At 46.5% G+C, this 19,009-nt stretch overlaps 1 protein-coding gene across 29 annotated transcripts in view; it reads left to right on the top strand.

The window, feature by feature from the left end:
- Positions 1–19,009, top strand: part of LOC135909148 (uncharacterized) — a 758,332-nt gene that overhangs the window by 259,856 nt on the left and 479,467 nt on the right. For 8 of the 29 annotated variants that reach the window (XR_011513878.1, XR_011513877.1, XR_011513883.1 and 5 more), the window contains 2 exons: positions 4,041–4,091; positions 18,544–18,616. The exons of 18 other annotated variants lie outside the window; for them this stretch is intronic. Coding sequence is in view for 6 of the 11 variants with exons in the window: in XM_070536945.1 (XP_070393046.1) it covers positions 4,041–4,091; positions 18,544–18,616 (124 nt within the window). In the remaining 5 variants the exon portion in view is untranslated. The remainder of the gene's footprint in view (positions 1–4,040; positions 4,092–18,543; positions 18,617–19,009) is intronic. 3 more of the 29 variants (XR_011513881.1, XR_010566601.1, XM_065440981.1) reach the window with 1 other exon arrangement.

Genomic DNA, 19,009 nt, shown 5'->3' with positions numbered 1-19,009 from the left:
TGCACTAAGATTAAAAAAAATACACAAATACCCGTTGAACAGAAGCACGCTAATGCTGTTTGCCGTCGCTTGGAGATACTTATACTATTCCTTGCATTTATTTACTTATTTATTTATTTACTTACATACCTACAGCGCCCAATGTTGGGCATTAGAGTAGGGGGAAGGAGTATACAAATGATGGAAATACAGATGATTGATGTTACAAAAGGATAGATCTAATACACAATACAACAAAATATTGATATTGAAAACACAGTACTTAACACAACATTACACAAGAGGTTATTATGAAATACAATATAAATACACTTTAGTACATAATACGACGCAATGATAATATTAATAATAATTATAATTAGAATAATGTAATTAAAAAAAAAGAACAGCGAGTAAGGCAAAAAGCCGCGGACAGGAAAGGTTAATCTCCTATTCTGTCCGAAGCGAAACACATTTTAGAACTAAAGATATAAATGTTTCGACAACAAAGTTACGAACACAGATGGCGTTGCTGTAACAATTTCGAGCGGCAGTTTATTCCAATCATGTACAGTTTTTGGAAAGAAGGAATGCTTATACAGGTTGATACGGCATTTGTACTCTTGCACCTTTAGCGAATGATCTGTTCTAGGCGATATGTAGCTTGGGTTCTTTATGTATGTGTCCCTGCACAAACCAGTCTTGCCTGTGTAAATATTGAAGAAAAGTTTAAGCCGCAAATATTTCCGTCGGTTCTCGAGAAGTGGCCATCCCAAGTTAACACGTATTTGTGATGAGCTCTGAGTGAAATCATAGTTGGCAGTAACGAACCGGGCGGCGCGTTTTTGTATTCGTTCCAGTTGGTTAATGGCTGTGTTTGTCTCTGGGTCCCAGGCAGAGCTGCCGTACTCTAACATCGGACGAACGTTTGTTAAATAAAGCGTTTCCTTTACCTTATGGGGGGCTCTCCAGAAATTACGTTTTAGAAAATGTAACATACGACTAGCCTTTAACGCCACGCTCTCTATATGGTCATTCCAAGAAAGATTATATTTAAAGACAACGCCTAAGTACTTGTAACTATTTACCTCGATCAATGGTTCACTGTTTAGAAAGATTTCACTGTTTAGATTCTGCCTGATTATAGAATTAGACTCAAATAATTAATGAACTTCTCAAATATTATAGTTAGATGAAAAGGGTTAATGAGAAAATTGTAAAGCAACGCGAAAAAGTCGCGATACAGCTTTCTGTTGCTCAGTACATGCTGCATAAAGCTGTTTTGCCGAGCGCGAAAGAAGCCCGCGAATCCCGCAGGATTACCGCGCGACTGCCAACTCGAGACCGTCGAGATTCCAGTCCACGAGCGGTCAGCCTACAATATATATATATATATATGTATATATATATATATATATATATATATATATATATATATATATATATATATATATATATATATATATATATATATATATGAGAACTCCGCCATCATCATCATCGGAGCTCCAGCATCGCAGCCAATAGTAGCAGGAGTAGAGGACGAGGTGACTCGCGAGTGAGTGAGTGAGTGAGTGAGTGAGTGAGTGAGTGAGTGGATAAACGTTTATTGGGTCCAGCAAAACGCTATAAAATGCGCACCCGGCTAATCCCACGATGGGACTGATAGATCTAGCCTGCCGGCCCGATCGCGGGCGCGCTGGACGGCCAGGATATGGTCAACAAAAATGGGACTTCGTAGGAGCGCGTCCCACTCTTCCTTGGTGAACTTCGGGCCCAGCGACCCGCACTGCCAGAGCATGTAAGACAAAGTAGCAGCCTCCCCACACGTCACGCGAGAAGAATTCGGGTAAATAGAGAGCGGTGGTTCGAGGTTCGGCTGGGCGCTCTTGGCCTCTCTTGCGCGCTCTTGGGCAGCTGGCCAGGACAGGGTCCTGCTGGCATGGACTGAGGGACCGCGACGTTCCCACAAGTGTGTGTGTGTGTGTGTGTGTGTGTGTGTGTGTGTGTGTGTGTGTGTGTGTGTGTGTGTGTGTGTGTGTGTGTGTGTGTGTGTGTGTGTGTGTGCGCGCGCGCGTGCGGGCGTGTGTGTGTGTGTGTGTGTGTGTGTGCGCGCGCGTGCGGGCGTGTGTGTGTGTGTGTGTGTGCGCGCGCGTGCGGGCGTGTGCGGGCGTGTGCGGGCGTGCGCCCGTGCGCGTGTGTGTAGTTGGAAGACAACATAGGCGCCCCTACCAGTGACCGATGACCGATGATTATTACATCCTCGATTCCCATCGTTGCAAGAGGCTAGTGGTCTTGGTGTGTGTTAGAAAAGGACATTGCCTCCATGTTAAATATGGGAAAGATGGGGGATCAAGTGGTGAATACTTTTTTGAAAGAGTACGCTTCGCACAGTTTTTAGTTCTTAGCGCGCAATAGAAGGAAACAAAAGGTTAGGCCGATTTCTGCCGCATGGCCTCCATATTTCACGTGGAGGCCAAAGGCTTTTCTGTAACATAGACGGGCTGCTGGCCAATGAGCTGCGGATAATCTACTTGGCCACCAAGCCCGACCTGCTCTCCTATACTTTTCCGGTGACAAATGTAGCGCGAAAGCAGAAGCACAAATGTTTCGAGAATGGGACGACAGACCGTCTACTGTTTGTCGTCCCACAAAGCACAAAGAGCTAAAGTTCTGTACTTTCCTGGTGAATAGTTACGCTCGCACCGGTTGCCGCACGTATTAGGTAATTGTTTTTTTAAAATGCTAACGATGAAAACTGTGCGCGCACACATTGCGCGACATTTGCGACGATTGAATTCTGCCCCAATTCCCGCGCATTCCGTACGCGGCCGGCTGTCGCATGCGCTACTGCGATGAAGAAAATAGCGCATAGTGATCCCGTTTTGAATGAGCTGTATAGCTTGTTGTGCTTCGCATATATGTGCAACCAAGCGATTATCCTCTGCTCTGTACCTGGCCATAAAGGTATATAAGGCAACGTAGCTGCTGACGAAAACGCTACGTCAGTGCGTTTTAGCGACACAGATGGAAATATCCCCATTCCTGCCCCAGACCGAAAGCCCTTACTGCGCCGTAAATTGAGGAATCATTGGCAAGCAGAGTGGGATACACAAACATTGAATAAGTTAAATATTATAAAACCAAGATTGCAGAATTGGATAAGTGACAAAACAGCATGGTACAAGGAAGTACTTCTTTGCCGATTAAGAATAGGACACACTTACAATACTCACTCCTACCTCTTGACTGGCGGGGATCCTCCTACTTGTAGTAGGTGCGGCCATAACCTGACAGTCCTGCATGTTCTTATCCAGTGCCCTGCAATAGAAACAGAGAGGAAAAAGTATTTCCCTACTGCATATAGAGAAAATATACCTCTCCATCCTGCATTTTTCCTTAGTGACGGACCATTTTTTAAACTGCAAATAGTCTTAGATTTTCTAGCCGAAACCGACATCCTGAAAATCATTTGGCCAGGCAATTTTTTGCACATGACTAACAGCCCTGCATTCAAGGGCTCTCTTGAAACTCTGATGTTAGTGTTCTTTTATTGCACAATGTTTTAAGGAAAGCCCATTGCCATAGCCGACATCACTGCCTAGTCATCGTCATTATTTTAGCAACTATATATTCTACGCCACTTACAGCTGCAGGTTTTAGGCCCTTTTACAGCCATGTGACATCTACCATGAGGAATTCATTGTGCACTCCATCCATAATACATCGTCAACATTACCACTTGTCATGGCGCTCTTTGGCCAAACCTGGCCCTTGCGACATAAAACACCACACATCATCATCATAAAGAAAATAACTGGTCAATTATTTTATATTACAAATTTGCTAACAACTATCGCAATTAATGCCGATGTAAGCGCATATTTTTATGCGTATACTTGTATGAATACGCGTTTGCGCTGTTCACTCATTGGCGCATTCCTGCACTGCGTGCTTGCAGTTTGCTTGATAGTTTCTTGCGTTATCTGCGGTTTTTGTTTCCGTCATTCTGACCTCTTTGGTATATTCATGCTTGCTGCTGCCTTTTCATGTGCTTCAAGTTGCCCCGAAGTTCACCATGATCGTTTCCGACTCAGCCACAGCAAAGATGCGTGAGTGTTTCGAATCTACTTTGTTCGTTCATTGCGACGCGATCAACAAAAGCGCGAAAGTGCTAGCAGTGCCTGCGCTTGTATTCTGCGCGCCCTTACTCTCGATTGCATCCCTAGTATATACTTCCTTTGCTTGAATTGGTTGCACAGCACTTGAGTTGCGATATGGAACGTGGAGTTTTCTCCTGGTTTCAACTTCCTCGTTTTTCCTGAGTTTCTCATTGTCTCAGCAAGCACACTGTGAAGTTAAAACTCAGAGTGCGTGTTTGCGACGTAAAGCAGCTATATGGCGCCAGCTAAAACAGGGCATGTTGTGGGCCACGTCTTTTGGTGTGGTTTTCAAGCACCACTTGAATTAGCATCATTAAGGAGCGCTCGTGCTCTGCCGTTTTGGTGGAAAACATAGCAATATGAAATCATCTGGGGCGTACTGTAAGAAAAAATCTTTTGTTCCCGCCTCGCCTTCCAGAGACGCGCATCGACGGCATGGCGTGTCATCAGCCTTGTAGCAGCGAGAAGCGGTGGGATCGGCGAAAATATTAAAAATTAAATTACAAGGTTTTACGTGCCAAAACCACTTCCTGATTATGAGACACGCCGTAGTGGAGGACTCCAGAAATTTCGACCACCTGGGGTTCTTTAACGTGCACCTAAATCTAAGCACAAGGGTGTTTTCGCATTTCACCCCCTTCGAAATGCGGCCGCCGTGGCCAGGATTCGATCCCACAACCTCGTACTCAGCAGCTCAACACCATAGCCACTGAGCAACCACGGCGGGTTCGGCGAAAATATAGGCAGCGCGATTTGCAATTCGAATGTATTCTGATGCCCTGTTCGCTTCAGGATCGAGTGCCACGCGTTGCCATAAGGCCGTTGACATGGCAATTCTGACCTTACAGAGGGACGACAAAAGGGACAGCGGTTGCATTCTTGAGCGCTACAAGCTCGCTTGGCGGCCATTACTGTCAAGCTCGAGCAATGAGAGTGGCGAAAGTCCGGTGGAGCAGCAGGAGAGCCTCTGTGGATGTGCATCTTGGTACCTTTAGTGTACAGGTGTTGTTCTTCAGTCGCAGCTGCGATAGATTGGAGTGACAGCTCCCATGTGTATATATTGGGGGTCAGTGCCAAGAATTGTGTGGTAGGCGCCCGGATCAAATGGCAGGCAGCGACAATACAATATTTCGTGGTGGCTGCGTCGATGTACACGAGTTCAGAATTAGCACGCCCGGGCGTACGCCTTCCTCAAGTCTTCGCGCGTAGGCTGCTCCTTATTATCGGTGCATGCGTGTTATGTTGCGCGCCATCGGCGTGCTGCTGACGATGTCAATCTCGTCCCATGGAGCGATGGGCCCTGGCAGCGCAGTAAGCTCGTCAACCACATGACCAACGTGAAATAGGAGTGCCCTTCCTTGTGGAGTTTGCCGCAGGCCTGCAGAAAACACCATTGCCTGCAAAGGCAAATGTGAGCGGGGACAAGCTCCAAACTTCCGCCTAGCATCAGAGCGCATTGTCTTGCTGCCCCAAATGCGAACGGTCTTAGACCTAACCGCATGGCACTCTCACATTTCCAAGTGGCGGGGTCAGCTCCCGGGGTAGCTGTCGGAGTGTCTTGAGTCTCTCAGCGGCGCACTCACTTATTGACGCGGGTTTGGGATGGCTCGGCCAGTAGCTTCCTGGGGCATCGCTTGCATCCAATTCGCAGCGACCGCGCGTCACCAAAGGAGACCAAGGAAGAGACGCGCTCAAGGTAGCGCGCTCCCCTTCGTTCAACTTTACGCCTCTTCGGAAGACACTCCCCACCTCATAAATATTGCACGCCACACGAGCCTTCACTTTCCGGCACTAACCACTGCGGGGCATTGGCTCTTGCTGAGAGAGTTTCCCTCTGTGACTCGCCGTCCACCATTCCCCACCTCTTTCCGTGGTTCTCGCGATGATGCTTTCGGTTGTCTCACTTTCAGCTCCAGTGCTTCTCCCCCTAGCATTCGACAAGCGAGTAGACCTGGAACATTCTGAGGCTGAACAGCTAAAATAAAAGCAAAAACGAAACAAAACTACCTCAACACAAGCAAATCACTCTAGAGGAGAAGGAACAATCGGAAGACAGGAATGGGTGAAAGCTATTGATTTTCCTTAACTGAATTACTTCGCTGTCTTTTGTATTGCTGTATTTTGTTTTCCTTTTTTTCGTGACATTCTTTCTATTCGTCCCTACAAATGCGTGGCAGTTGTTGCTCTCCACTGACCTCCCTCTTGCTCCATAAGTCCTTTTGTGTCTTCTTATAGCATTTTTTTTCGCCTACTCCTCACCTCTTCCTTGCTCATGCTGTTCGAGAACCTTGCCTCCTAAATACGGAGAATGGGATCGGCAGAAAGCATGAGACAGTGGTCGCGGTCTTCTGTTTTCTCTAGGCACCCATTTGTTTGCTCGCGTTCATCGACTTTCTTGGTTTGAATGACCTTACGCTACCGTATTGCTTCTAGCTCTCTAGAGATACAGGATGACCTGCCGGTTGCTCTGGGGAAGTCGTTGGCCTGCGAGCAGCAGTTAGTACGCATATGGGGCTACTTAATTAGCATATATATATATATATATATATATATATATATATATATATATATATATATATATATATATATACATATATATATATATATATATATATATATATATATATATATATATATATATATATATATATATATATATATATATATATATATATATATGGCAACGACCAGATATAGAAGCTCATGTGGCACCTCGTGGCACCGTGACATTCTATATATGAACTCGAAAAAAAAAACCCCGAAGCCCGATTTTTACTAGTCACACATATATATATATATATATACCTTAGCCATAAAACCAACATTACTAAGCAAGTCGAGCCTCTCCGATTGCCTTCTTCTCGTTCGCACACAAAGACACACACAAACAAGTACATGGACACACCCGCTCGCACGAACACATGTATGTAAGGGCAAAATTCTCAGCTACCTGACTCTAATACAAAGCGATAGTCGAGTGTATGTATAGTAATCCGAAAGCACTAAAACATGTCAACTTAAGGTAAAACCCAGGTTGCTTCGGTCTCGCAGGCCGTTTCGTGAAGTTCAAGCAACGCGTGGTTATGCAGTACTATTTACAAGTAGTTAACACTTTGGCCAGAAAGGTGTGCTTTAAAGGTCCTAATATAGGGTTAAGCTTTAAGTTCATATCACGCGGAACGCTTCAGAACCTTCCTTTAGGAATGCTTTTAAACAAACATAGCCGAATAAGTTCTACTGCCCATAACATCAGCTTGGGGGAGACAGCAAAATAAATGGAGCAAAACGCGGTTCTTTATTAAGGCGAAAGCTTTACTGGCCGCGAACATGCGATTTCGCCGTGGCCGTGCTCCGAGGAGGCACATGACGTCGCATCGCGTTCCTCGTCGTTGCGTTCGCCGCCACTCACTTCGCCAGCTGCGTCGCATGCCTGCTGACATGGCCGAGGATTAAAAAGGAGAGCTCGCGTGTGCCGCGACCACGGTTTAGGCGGCACTATGGACGGCGACAATTCTGATAAGCAGGAGGAGGCCTGGATTCGACATTTGAACGAGATGAAGAGGAAACGAATCGCCCAGGAAACATACGAACAGCGCGCCGAACGACTTGCTAAACGCCGCAACTTAGCTAGACAACCAGACTAACCTGGACTTGCATTCAAGATCAACAAAGGCTAACCATGCTATGCCTTAGCTTTCGCTACGTATATCCTGGCATAGCTGAGCTAAGCCATTGCCAATTTTGAAGTATGGGCTTGTTCGTATATCATCGTGAAAGCTTTTAGATGCATAGCGCTCCTAGTACATAGATGCACACCCCGCAGGGGCGTCTGCGCAAGCAGGCGTTTGGTGTGTGGCGACACCACGGACCCGAGCACACGAGGGTTGGACCCTCCCGCGTGTAGCCGTGCGCGGCTTAGCCGTGTCTGGGGAAAAGGGGATCCTGGGGGTTGAGCTGATGCTGGGTGATTGGACCTTTATGGCCCCCCGGCGGAGGCAACACACCCCTTTGGCCTCTGCTTCACATAGACGGCACCCCCGGACTGACCCACCCGGGGGAAATCGGTAGTTGCCTTTTCCTGTCTCTCTCTCCCTACAACCTTCGTCTATTCCTTACTTTCCGCCTTTCCTGTCTCCTTCTCATTTCTTTATTACTTCCGACCTTCCTGGCAGCAAGGGTTAACCTTGTGTGAGTAGCCAACCTCGGTTATATCATATTGGGTTATAGCGGCAACGTACAGCTGGCGTTAGCAGGCCCTGTTTTTCAGACCCTGCAGCGTCCCCTTGTTGGACTCCATGGTGGGTGGCTGGCGTTGCTGCCGAAAACTACACGTCCACACATGGCTACTTCCTTCCCTCCACTACTTGATCGCCCTCAGAAAAGAGGGCGCACCGATGAAGTCTTTCAATTTTTCGGCCGCCAAAAAGAATCGTTCCCGCGTTTCCATGTTATCCATTCCGCAAAACCAGATAAACCAGTAAGAACTATCTCACCCTTCCTTGTTTCTAAGTCATTGACTGAAGTCTTTGGTCCTGGATATAAGGCGTCGAGGATGGCAAGCGGTGATCTCCTCTTGGAGCTCCGCGATCAAAAACAATATGAAAAATTGTCAACATTAGTGTCATTTGGGGAAACCCAAATAATTATAACCCCGCACCGCACCATGAACAGCACCCGTGGTGTTGTCTCTGATGATGACTTGATGGAGCTCACTGAGGCTGAACTCTTGGAGGGCTTCAGTGACCAGAATGTTGTAAATGTTAAACGAATTAAGATAAGGCGAGATGGAAAAGAGATCAACACGAAACACCTGATACTCACGTTCGGCTCAAGTGTCCTTCCCGAGTCCATCGAGGCCGGTTATATCAAACTTCGGGTTCGACCATACGTTCCCAACCCTCTCAGATGCTTTAAGTGCCAACGTTTCGGCCACAGTTCACAGAACTGTCGAGGCCGGCTGACTTGTGCCAAGTGCAGTGACAAAGAACATTCCTCTGAAACGTGCCAGAACACTCCACATTGTGTTAATTGTGATGGTGAGCACGCCGCGTACTCGCGGTCGTGCCCTTCTTGGAAAAAAGAAAAGGAAATCGTTACAATCAAGGTAAAGGAAAACATAACTTTCAAGGAGGCACGGAGGCGGGTATCATACCTGCCCAAGAAAACCTTTGCCGATGTGGCGCGTCAGGGGGCAGCGTCACAACGGCCTCCGGCGACTGTCCGACCCACACGCAGTGAGTCGGCAGTTACGCCATCTGCCCCCACGGTGGTTGCAGCTAGCGCTGCTCCGCCAACCGAGGAAAAGGGGCCATCGACCCCGAAGGTGGGCGCAGCTGAGGCTGCCTCAACCTCCCAGGTCCCTTCCAGCGCTGGCAACGGCCGGCGCAGCCAAATCCCCCAGGGAACCCCATCGACCTCCGGGCTGGTGGGCGCAGCGGTCTTGCCCTCCAAGGCGAGACTCTCCCTGGTGACTTCTCGCTCGCAAGAGCAGGTGTCCGGCGCCTCACAAGAGGCAATGGACACTACACCTATCCTCCAGGGGCGCCAAGCGCCTAAGGAGCGGCGAGGTTCACTCGAACGCTCCAGAAAGGGCAAAACTCCCGTTACAGGGCCTCGAAAGGGCTCTGTAATTTAATCACAGTAATTTCCATAAACACTACTTCTGTTTCTGTACACACAGCACATATTATCACCCAATATGGATACACAAATAATTCAATGGAACGTCAGAGGTCTTCTCAGAAACCTTGATGACGTGCAAGAGCTCATTCAAAAACACAATCCAAAAGTGCTGTGTCTACAGGAAACACACTTAAAACCAAAACACACTAATTTTCTTCGACAGCACATTACTTTCCGCAAAGATCGCGATGATGCTATGGCATCATCTGGCGGTGTTGCCATTGTAATTCAAAAAAGCATAGCGTGTCAATGTTTACAGCTACGAACGGCCCTCGAAGCAGTGGCGGTTCGAGTTGTCCTGCTGAACAAACTCATCACTATTTGTTCGATTTACGTACCCCCGCATTACCAACTAAACAAACATGAATTTCAGTCCTTGATAGATCAATTGCCAGAACCTTATCTTGTTCTTGGCGATTTCAATGCACACAGCAGATTGTGGGGAGACTCTCGTATTGATGCGCGAGGTCGTCTCGTTGAGCAGTTTCTTTTTTCTTCTGGAGCGTGCCTTCTCAATAAGAAAGAACCCACATATTACTCTCTTGCAAACAGAACCTTTTCGTCAATAGATCTTAGTATAGTTTCCGCGTCTATACTGCCCGAACTCGAATGGGAAGTTACGAGCAATCCTTACGGGAGCGATCACTTCCCTGTACTGCTAAGAACATCTAAAGAAAATGAATTTCCTCCACAAGCTCCTAGGTGGAAGATACATACAGCCGACTGGGAGAAATTCCGAACACTTACTAACATCTCGCTGGCTGATATGTCTTCTTTAGAAATCGATGCAGCTGTGGAGTACTTTACAGCCTTCATCATAGATGCCGCAACTAAATGTATATCACAAGTAAATGGATTGGCAGGCAAACGGCGTGTCCCCTGGTGGAACGATGATTGTAGGATCGCTCGTAAGAAACAAAATAAAGCGTGGGGGTTGCTACGTGCCTCCCCCACTGCGGAGAATCTTATCAATTTTAAAAAAGTAAAATCCCAAGGCAGGCGAACCCGCCGACAGGCCAGAAGAGAGAGCTGGCAGAACTTTTTAACAGGTATCAACTCGTATACAGATGAGGCCAAAGTCTGGAACAGGGTTAGTAGAATAAGAGGGCGACAAACATACTCCCTCCCTTTAGTAAACACACAAGGCGAAACCCTGCAAGACCAGGCAGACTCACTTGGGGAGCACTTTGAGCGTGTGTCAAGCTCAACCAATTATTCCCAGTCCTTTCTTAAACATAAAGAAATAATAGAACGTCAGCCAATCATACGGAAATCCAGGCAGAATGAACAGTATAACCGGCCTTTCGGTATTGTCGAGTTGAGAGCTGCGTTGAACACTTGTAAAAGCACTGCACCGGGACCAGACAGAGTCATGTATGACATGATCAGGCACCTACATACTGACGCACAAGTTACACTTCTTACACTATACAATACTATTTGGGCTTCGGGATACCTCCCATCCACATGGAAAGAAGCGATTGTAGTTCCTGTCCTGAAGCAGGGAAAAGACCCTTCCTTGGCGGCTAGTTACCGACCGATAGCTCTAACTAATTGTCTGTGTAAGCTTTTTGAAAAAATGATAAATCGCAGACTCATACATTTCCTTGAGCTCAACAATATACTTGATCCTTATCAGTGTGGATTCCGAGAAGGGCGGTCCACAACCGATCATCTTGTGCGCATGGAAGGAAATATCCGCGATGCCTTTATCCATAAACAGTTTTTTCTATCGATATTCCTCGATATGGAGAAGGCATATGACACGGCATGGCGTTACGGGATCTTACGAGACCTGTCGGAAAATGGCATCCGTGGAAATATGCTGAACACAATTGAAAGCTATTTGTCAAATCGTACCTTCCGAGTAAAAGTCGGCAATGAACTCTCCCGTCCCTTTACGCAAGAAACCGGTGTACCCCAGGGAGGCGTGCTCAGCTGCACTCTCTTTATCGTAAAGATGAACACGCTACGTGCTTCACTACCACCTGCCATTTTTTATTCCGTATACGTAGATGATATACAAATAGGCTTCAAATCCTGCAACCTTACAGTATGCGAAAGACAGGTACAGCAGGGCTTGAACAAGGTTTCCAAGTGGGCAGACGAAAACGGATTTAAGGTCAACCCCCACAAAAGTTCTTGTGTTCTCTTCACAAGAAAGAGAGGCCTGGTCCTAGATCCTTGTGTAGAACTGGGCGGGCACCAAATTCCTGTCAGCAAAGAACACAAATTCCTTGGTGTTATTCTTGACTCAAGGCTCACTTTCATTCCTCACATAAAACATGTTAAAGAAAAATCTCTAAAAACAATGAACCTACTTAAAATCCTATCATACACAACATGGGGTAGCGACAGGAAGTGCCTGTTGAATCTTTACAGGAGCCTAGTTCGGTCGCGAATAGACTATGGAGCCGCAGTATATCACTCTGCCGCCCCGAGCGCGCTAAAGATGTTAGACCCCGTACACCATCTGGGAATCCGTCTGGCCACTGGGGCATTTAGAACAAGCCCTGTTGAAAGTTTGTATGTTGAGTCCGATGAGTGGTCACTCCATTTTCGGAGAACTTACATCAGCTTCAACTATTTTCTGAAAGTGCGCTCTAATAAGGAACATCCGTGTTTCACAACCGTTAACGACTTGACATGTGAGACACTTTTTCATAACAGACCCTCTGTGAGACTTCCTTTCTCACTGCGTGCAAGAGAACTTAGCACGGAAATGGATGTCCCAGTTCTCGACCAACGCCTAATGCCTCCAGCTAAGCTAGTACCACCCTGGGAGTGGCAGTTGATAGAATGTGACACATCCTTTGTACAGGTCACTAAACATGCGTCAGAGACACATATCAAAATGCACTTCATGGAGCTCCAGTACAAGTACTCGTGCACAGAGTTTTATACAGACGCTTCTAAGTCACATGCCGGGGTGTCCTACGCAGTCATTGGCCCATCCTTCTCGGAATCCGGTGTACTGCACCCTGAAACAAGCATATTTACGGCTGAGGCCCATGCACTACTGTCGGCTGTGAAACATATCAGAAAATCAAATATTCAAAAAACAATTTTATTTACAGACTCCTTAAGCGTGGTAAAAGCCTTGAAGTCACACTGTAAACACAGAAACCCCGTAATAATTCAGCTCTATTCCGTCCTCTGTAGAGCGTATATGTCTAACCAGCATGTCATTATATGCTGGGTGCCTGGACATAGGGGCATCGAGGGTAACGTTCTAGCAGACCAGATGGCCACATCAATTTCATTGCATACAGTCAGTCCTACTGCTTCGGTCCCTGTCACGGACCTGAAGCCTTTCTTAAGAGGGAAACTGCGAAACCACTGGCAACGTAAGTGGGACGCAGAAGTAAATAACAAACTGCACGTGATAAAGCCACAGTTAGGTTCTTGGCCCTCCGTAACAAAATCACGCCGAACAGATGTCCTATTCTGTCACCTCAGAATAGGACACACATTTGGTACACACAACTTCTTACTCACTGAAAATGATCCTCCAACCTGCGGTAGATGCGGGGAGAGGCTGACCGTCCTCCATGTCCTCCTGGAGTGTCGGAAAGCCGAATCTGACAGAAAGAAACATTTTCCGTTAGCATACCGGCAGCATATTCCCCTTCATCCTGTAATGTTACTCGGCCCAGAACCGCTCTTCGACACTAACGCAGTCCTAAGTTATCTGAAAGATGTTGTGTTGCATGTTGTTAGCCCAACATGTTCGTAGCGTCTCCTCTCTTCAGAGGATGGCGCTGCGATAGTTCTTTCGTGTAGCACGTGCCTCTAGGCCCTTGTGTTCCAAGGGCTCTGGCGAGGCAACAGTGCTCCAGGCAATTTTTACCATCTCATATATTTTCTATTCTGCATCATTCTTTCACGATGGATTTTAGTGTTCATAGTATTCGTCATCTGTAATCGCCATAATTTTATAACAAGTTAATTTTACGCACTTTACAGCGAATATTTTTAGGCCACTTTACAGCCAAGTCACATCTCCATAATACATCGTCAACATCACCACTTGTCATGGCGCTCTTTGGCCAAACCTGGCCCTTGCGCCATTAAACACCACATATCATCATCACATAGATGCACATGAAAAACAAGACACGCACACATTTTGTGCCTTCTTGTTCCTCTGCGTCCATGTACTCTTTGCTCCACACTGAAGAGTGATTCTTTAGCACACTATAGTATTCATAGAAGGCTGTTAGCGTCTTTTGCTTTATTGTTGTGCCGCCGTAAGAATACGGCTTTCTTGACAAGATTCCAACCCGCAACCTTCTACTCAACCACAGAAAGCCACAGCCAGTAATCCACCGTGCCAAGAGGTGCAGCCACCAGCTTTGACAATGGCATCGTTTCTTTCTTTTATGCGTTGCATATTGCAATCACTCAGTTCAGCCCTTGGGCGCGGCCGGGCTGCCACCATTTAACCACGTGACGTGATGTCACGACAGCCGGAGGAAAAGCTGGGCCCCAACTCGCGTGGTCGCGCACGGCCGCAGCCACCACCTGACTCCCGCTCCTCCCGCTAGGGGCGCTGCGCCGGCACGTGACGTCACGGAGGAAAAACTGGGCCCCAACTCGCGCCGTCGCGTGCGGCTAGGGTGGCCTAGCGCGGCCGCAGCCACCACCTGACTCCCGCTCCTCGCTCTAGGGGCGCTGCGCCGGCGCGTGACGTCACGGAGGAAAAGCTGGGCCCCAACTGGCGCGGTCGCGCGCGGCCGCATATTGCGCGGCCGCGCAATATACAACGCATTCTTGGCTTAAGCAAGCTAAGCCTGGCCATTTTTTTCTTTTTTTGCAGACAGACCGAAAATAATGTTTACGAGGAAATTATCAAAGGAAATGAGCAGCGGTGTCAGGTAGCAATGCTGGCATCTCTTTATATCTAAATACGAAATACTGGAACGCGGCAGAAGTAACGAAGATGCCACGGTGCTTCGAGCCGCCAGTCGCGCAGCAATCTTGCATGTGTTTGCGGGCTCCTTTCACACTCGGGAAAACACATATGTGGCACGTATTAAGGAATAGAAAGCTGTATCGGAAGTTTTACATGTTGCTCTGCAATGTTATCATTGGCCCTTTTCATGTAATCATAATTTTCACAAGTTGCCTAAGTTATTAAGACTAATTGTTGAATTAGGCAGAATGAACATTATGATCTGGTTATCTCCAAGCAACGGCAAATAACATTGCCTCGGTTCTACCCACTACGTGGCATTTGCATGATTTATTTTACTCGAGTTGCCTGGGACACCCTGTATGTATAGCGCCGCGCATATGGCTCTGGCTGTTGGTTCCGCGATCAGTGCGATGTCTCTATATATGAAATTTCGCATTAGGAAATATCGTATTCGTCGATCATTTTTTTTTTGTACTTGATTTCGACTGATTTTGTGTTCATTGTTTATGTGTTTCAAATTGGGTAGCACCAATGAGACGGGATTTTTTTCCTGTTGCGTTGATTTTTGGCATTTGTAGCAGTTAGTCGTTTTGACTTCCCGTATCATCATTACTGTTTTCCAAATTATTGTTCTTTCTATTGTATTCTGCTTTGTATATTTTCCCACTTACTTGAACCATGGGCCGGCACTATTTCTACAAAATAAATAAATAAATAAATAAATAAATAAATAAATACCATGGTAGATACACTTTTAAACGTGTATTTGCCCAGCAGCCTCGGCTTCCTGGCGAGAAGTAAAATATTGTATATTAGCAGCCCGAAGATGGTGTGTTGAAGCAAAAAAAGAATGTTGCAATCGTATGCGTCCATGTCTGTGTGCGCATGCGCGCGTGCAAGTGTGAGTAGTGGATGCATTTCGAAGAGGAAGCAAGTCATGACAACGACGTGCGTACTACATTCAGGTTTGGTCATAGGTTCCTCCCATTTGTTCACGAAACCTGATGCTAAAATCTTCCAACGGCATCCATTTCGAGTGCTCGAAGCATTGCGGTTATTCAAGGGCTTTTGCCTGGCAAAAAAAAAGCTCGCGCGTAGGCTTTCGGAGAGTGCTCCTGCAGAAAACGCTGTATAGCAGTTTAATGTGCGCACATCGTACCCGCATATAACATGGCAGACAAACTCGAAACAGCATAAAGCCACTCGCAATCCGCCGGATTCCATTACTCGAGTATGAGGGCCAGCGCGGCATGCTTCGTCAATGTCTTGCAGTTTCATTACTCTATTTCGTCTCTTTCTTTTCAGGAAGATCTTTTTAAATATTTAGGATCATTTCTGCTGCCGAACGGCCAATATTTGGAAGTTAATACAGAAAAAAAAGAGATATCTATTCACGGTGGCTGCGCCGTATGCCTACCAGCAGCGCGGATGCAAAGCGAACGGATATGACCGCACGCACGAGTCGATCTATTATGATATGACCGCCCGATTGTCGATCTATTATGGAAGTACAAGTTCGGTCTCCTCGAATATCTTAGTGCAGCCAACGTATTCTTGGTTCTGCAAGAAAAAAGAAAATATTATGCAGATCGAATCAACATGTTAAAATTTGAGACCTCAAGCATTCGAGAAGCGGTTACGTTAATACCTTGCAACTTATTATATGCTGCACTGCGTTTTGTTCAAAGGGATGATCTGCCATCCAGTGAAGACGGCAAGACGCGGCTATCCCCCCCACCCTCCCAACCAAGTCTCCAACGTGACTGCTCATTACAATGTCTCCGGGATAGGCTCCCTTTGCTGAGACTGCATGCAGGGTCAGCGCTCCGACTAGACCGCGCCGATCCTGGAGACAGTGCAATAGTAACCTGCACTTTACTCTGTGAAAGACCAACCAAGCAGATGCGCCAAATCGCCAGCCTGAAGAAAGTAGGCGTGGAAAGGTTTGCTTTAATGCATGAATTCTGCTCTTGAGGTGCATATGTAGCAATAAGGATGGTTAGGTATCATTTGTTTTATCGCTCCATAACTGCGCAAATAACAAGACCAGCAGCCAGAAAACCTGTAGGGGGCAAAAAAAAAAAAAACTGTGCTGTCCTGCGTTTGAGCTATTCGGGAAGGGAGCAGCAGCACCCAGGAGGTACTAGCTGTCAGGAAAGTTTGAGAGAGTTCGCAAAGCTAGGCTTTAAAAGCATGGCGACCGACTATTCCTCATTTCAGAAGATTTAGGCTTACGTCCTGCAGAAGGTTACTCCTGGTTTTGCTGTAAAACGATGACTCCTTTCAAGGAGAGCTGGCTTTCATTCTCAACACGTGCTTGTTCTAGGGCCAGTGCGATGTGCGATTGGCACATGTCTCTGTTGGCTGCTCCTTTCATATCGCGCAATCAAAGGAAGTGCTCTAAGCAGTCTTTTTCTGCTACCATTGCGAGGTTTGCAGTGTATTCTCGCAACAATCTAACGCAACATACTTGGGGGGGAGTGCCGAGCACTCTCATCTTTAAAATGTGTGCAGCAGTTTTCTTTAGTGCTGTAATATCTACTGGCTGTGATCATTAGTCACATCACTTAAAGCACACTTCTTTTCTCATGCGAAGAAACATTTCGTGTTGATATACGTTTCTTTTGCTGTAGTAAATCCACATTTTTAAACTATTGTCTACTCGCACTTGTGAAAAATGTCGTGAACCGTTGAGGAAAAGAAAATAATTATACTGTGTGTTAGAATAGGTATAGTGGGAAAGTATTACTGCTGCATCTGCAAATCTTTTCGCAATTTAGAAAAGTTGCTGCGTCCATGCACCATTTCTCAACCGCTAAAGGACAGGAAACCGTCACATGTAGAATAAGAAGGGTATGTAGGAGAGTACATTTTAGGGGACTAAAATTTATTCATGCAGTAGGGATCTGGGCGAGAACCAAAGAGCAAGGAACTAGTTTATAGGTGGAACCGTTATTATCCTACGCACCGACCTTCTGAGAAACCATCTCGATTCTTGATCCTCTATGCAATTATCACAGCGAGCTGCTCGATAAGGAAGCCGTCAATAAATTCGTGGCTTCCTCCAGTCGCCTTACCCCGACAGCAACCGTAAATGCGTGACAAGGCTGCACGATATCGCCTCGGTAGAAGCAGGGGTTGACATGTCTTGGCACCGAAGGTGACGCCTGCAGCCCCCTTCCCCCCTCCTTTCACCATCTCTTGTCACTTTTTTGCCAAAGCCAATAACACGCTCCATTGCCTGTCGATATTTCTGATACCACGGAAGCCCGAGCACTTCGGGCTCGCGATGACGAGCATGGGTGGGAAAAAGAGCAGATGGAGACTGCCGGGGCGGGTGGGGGGGGGGAGGGGGGAGAGAGGCATAAATTTGCAGTATAAAAGAAAGCGAGAGGTAGGCAGGGGGCACCTATGTGTCGCCCTGTTTCCTTACATTTATAACATTTTCACACTAGCGAGGTCTAGCTTCGTTTATTTTCTATAATTTATGACATGAATTGTGCGATGAGCAAATTGTGGCTTTCTTTAAATGCCGACAGAAGAATGCGTAGACGTTGTGCCATAGCTTTCGTTGCTTTCGACAATAGCTCGCATAGTAGTTGTAGCCAATAAAAAAGTGTATTGAAGACGTTAAAATGCTCAAGTTACATAGTGCGTCAAATGACACTGAAGGAGCCTGCAGTGATTGGATGCAACAAAAGCTACGGTGGCTTTAATTAACCAATGCCCCCTATGCTTGAAAAGCATAATTCGTTTCAGCGTGTTTAAATACAGAGGCTGGTTTTCTCACATTTCTTGCAGGTATTCTTCAATCGTTGCCAAAGGGTTTCACCCCCGGCTGTTGCCACTGCTCGAAGCATCCCTACTTTGGAAGGTGAACTTCTATCTTCGGAAATGAGCACAGTAACAGTTCATGCGTTTAGCGAATACTACTATCGATCACAAGTAGGAAATGTAGCTGTCGTCATGTGTATATGCAATTCAGTGACGGTTCACTAGTGCCTCTGTATTCCTAGATTAATCTTTAGTTGACACTTCAATCCTTCGCCTTACATATGTCGTTTCAAAGAGGTCGGTTCAGTGTAAGTACGCTATTCCATTTGTTGCATGTCTCATCCTGTTAAAGTGCTTATATGTGCTGCGCACCATGGGAACTGCCAATGTATTCCTTATGCGGTTCTGGCACCTCCATTCCGCTTGAAATTGCAGCTTTCTCTGTGAAGAATCTGGCTGCGTCTTCTGAATTAGTCTGGAGCGAATTCAAGGG

This window comes from Dermacentor albipictus, chromosome 4 (assembly GCF_038994185.2).
Source record: "Dermacentor albipictus isolate Rhodes 1998 colony chromosome 4, USDA_Dalb.pri_finalv2, whole genome shotgun sequence".
NCBI classification, from domain to species: domain Eukaryota; kingdom Metazoa; phylum Arthropoda; class Arachnida; order Ixodida; family Ixodidae; genus Dermacentor; species Dermacentor albipictus.
Note: the sequence above shows the minus strand (reverse complement) of the source record. Positions and strands in the feature narration are given on the sequence as shown.